Below are 2,192 nucleotides of genomic sequence, written 5' to 3' on the forward strand. Positions count from 1 at the left end.
AAAACCAGTCTCCAGGCCCTGGCTTGTCAACTCTAACATCTGTCCCTGTGCAGGTGGCTGTATTTCTGAAGTTTCTATTTTTGTGTCTGGCTCAACAGTTTTTGGAGCAACACCCTCTATTGACACTCTGTGGTCAGATTTTGCAACTTCACTCTCTGTGACTTTGGCTTCTTCTCTATGCAACTCAGAATTAGCCTCTATTGATGTCTGAACAGCTGCTGCTGATGTTATTTCAATTTCACATGGAGTGGAGGATGAGTGGGTCCTACAACCTGGGGATGCAGTATTTGATGCTTTGGCTGGGGATTTTGTCTTGCTCTGTTGTATTTCATGACCAGGGAAGGCAGGCATTTCAGTAGACACTGGAGAAGGAGTAGTCTTACTCACACTGCCAGAGGATGATGCTTTGGTAGAGGATTTGATTTGATTTGATTTGTTAGGCTCAGATAAAACATTGGGCTTTTTTGGTGACACAGAGGTCGAGTGAGAAGATGAACTTTTTGTCAATTTGGATGAGGAAGAGGGTGAGGTCTTAGATTTTTTTGAAGGCCTTGAAGAGGTCCACTGCGCAGAAGGTGACACATCTGAGCCTTTTCCCTCTCTTTTACCTGACGAGGACTTGGAAACTGACAAACTTGTATCTCCCAAGTCATCACCAACTTCATCAACAACGAGAAAGTCCTCTATGTTGAAACTTTTATCATCAAAAAGGTAGGCATCTGAAGAAATAGCATCATCTGTAAAATCATCCTGACCATGGAGGAAGAAGAAAGAAAGGATCAGTCTCTGAAACAATTAGCTTATGTCACAATATAAATGACAGCTTTATTAATTTAACAATTCTGCCCATAAGCAGCGCTGGCTTGCTGCCACCCCCTAAACTGTTGTTTATATGTAAATTTGTGTGTGTTGACTTCTGACTGTGATTGGAGCCAGAGGTATCTGCACCCACTCCTCATGCAGCCTAAGACTGATTAGTCAGCAAACTATCCATCTGCTGCTTCAAAAATGCAGCTTGTAGTAAGCTGGATTCTACCATAATTGGGGGCTTGTCTCTGTTTCTTTTAGGCAGTCTCATGTCAAAATTATTAAACCCTTTGTAAGTGGAATGTTTTGAAACATTGTAGTCAACTCATTTGTCTGAAAACCAAGCTGGACATGGCATTGTTAGAGAGTGACTTGTAGCCAAATCTTCCTTGGACCAAACTGAAAAATGCCATAAAGACGATTTCACAGAGTGCGGACCTCTTAGGTAGCATATATTCAAAATAGTGGGCCAAAAGCGAGCTTGAAGGATAGGTCTGGTTATATTCTATTTGATATCTTCATTACATAATGTACAAAAACTAAAACCCAACAATGAACTCTGTGTACACAAAATCTATGAATCAAGAGCCTGGTTTACCTTAAACATCTGTGCCATAGACTTCCATGATACAAAAACTACTAATAGCACACCACCACACACTACTGCACCAGGTGACATAATTCTTCTTCACGAAAAATGTGAAGCACAAGTGTGAGCCTCGTGTCAGGTACATGTGCTGCTAAAGGAGGAGCCAAGAAAAAAAACAAAACAAAAAAAAACCTTGCCAAGCTGTATGAATTTCATTTGCAATTATATGGCTACAACAACCCTGTTGAGCGATTCAAATGACACAGCAAGCTAAACCATCTGCTCTATGCTGTTAAAAGACTGTTCTCTTTCTCGGTCCCAGCCAAAACTTTCACTGTATATCCACAATGGAAGTCGTTTCACCAGTTCCCTCCACAATGCAAAAGCGAAGCCAAAATATTATGCAGATGGCGGCTGCCATCTTGTTTTTTTGCAACCAGAATCTGTGCAGTAGTGCCTAGAAGTAGTGACAAAATCTGACCATCAATCAAAGCTGTCAAATCAACTGAAATACACCCGTTTTTATGTCAAATAACTTAAGACAAACAGAAAAATTACCATTTGTACATAAATTACCACAATAATAGCTTCTAAAAAGAACAGAGATGACCTCTGGAAAAATTTGATTTGTACTTTTGAGTTTTTATTTTGGCTCATGTCTCAGCCACTAAGATGGAGGGGGTGGGATTTATGACCTATACTGCAACCAGCCACCAGGGGCTTCACAATTCACAGTGGCTTCACTTTGGAGAGCTGTCAGACCATCCACTGTATACAATGGGGAAGGAAAAGATTT

At 40.7% G+C, this 2,192-nt stretch overlaps 1 protein-coding gene across 1 annotated transcript in view; it reads right to left on the reverse strand.

The window, feature by feature from the left end:
• Positions 1-2,192, reverse strand: part of znf638 (zinc finger protein 638) — a 35,367-nt gene that overhangs the window by 5,794 nt on the left and 27,381 nt on the right. The window contains exon 30 of the mRNA XM_020624270.1: positions 6-750. Within this exon, the coding sequence (XP_020479926.1) occupies positions 6-750 (745 nt within the window). The remainder of the gene's footprint in view (positions 1-5; positions 751-2,192) is intronic.

The sequence above is a fragment of the Monopterus albus genome, unplaced genomic scaffold (genome assembly GCF_001952655.1).
Source record: "Monopterus albus unplaced genomic scaffold, M_albus_1.0 scaffold324.1, whole genome shotgun sequence".
NCBI lineage: Eukaryota > Metazoa > Chordata > Actinopteri > Synbranchiformes > Synbranchidae > Monopterus > Monopterus albus.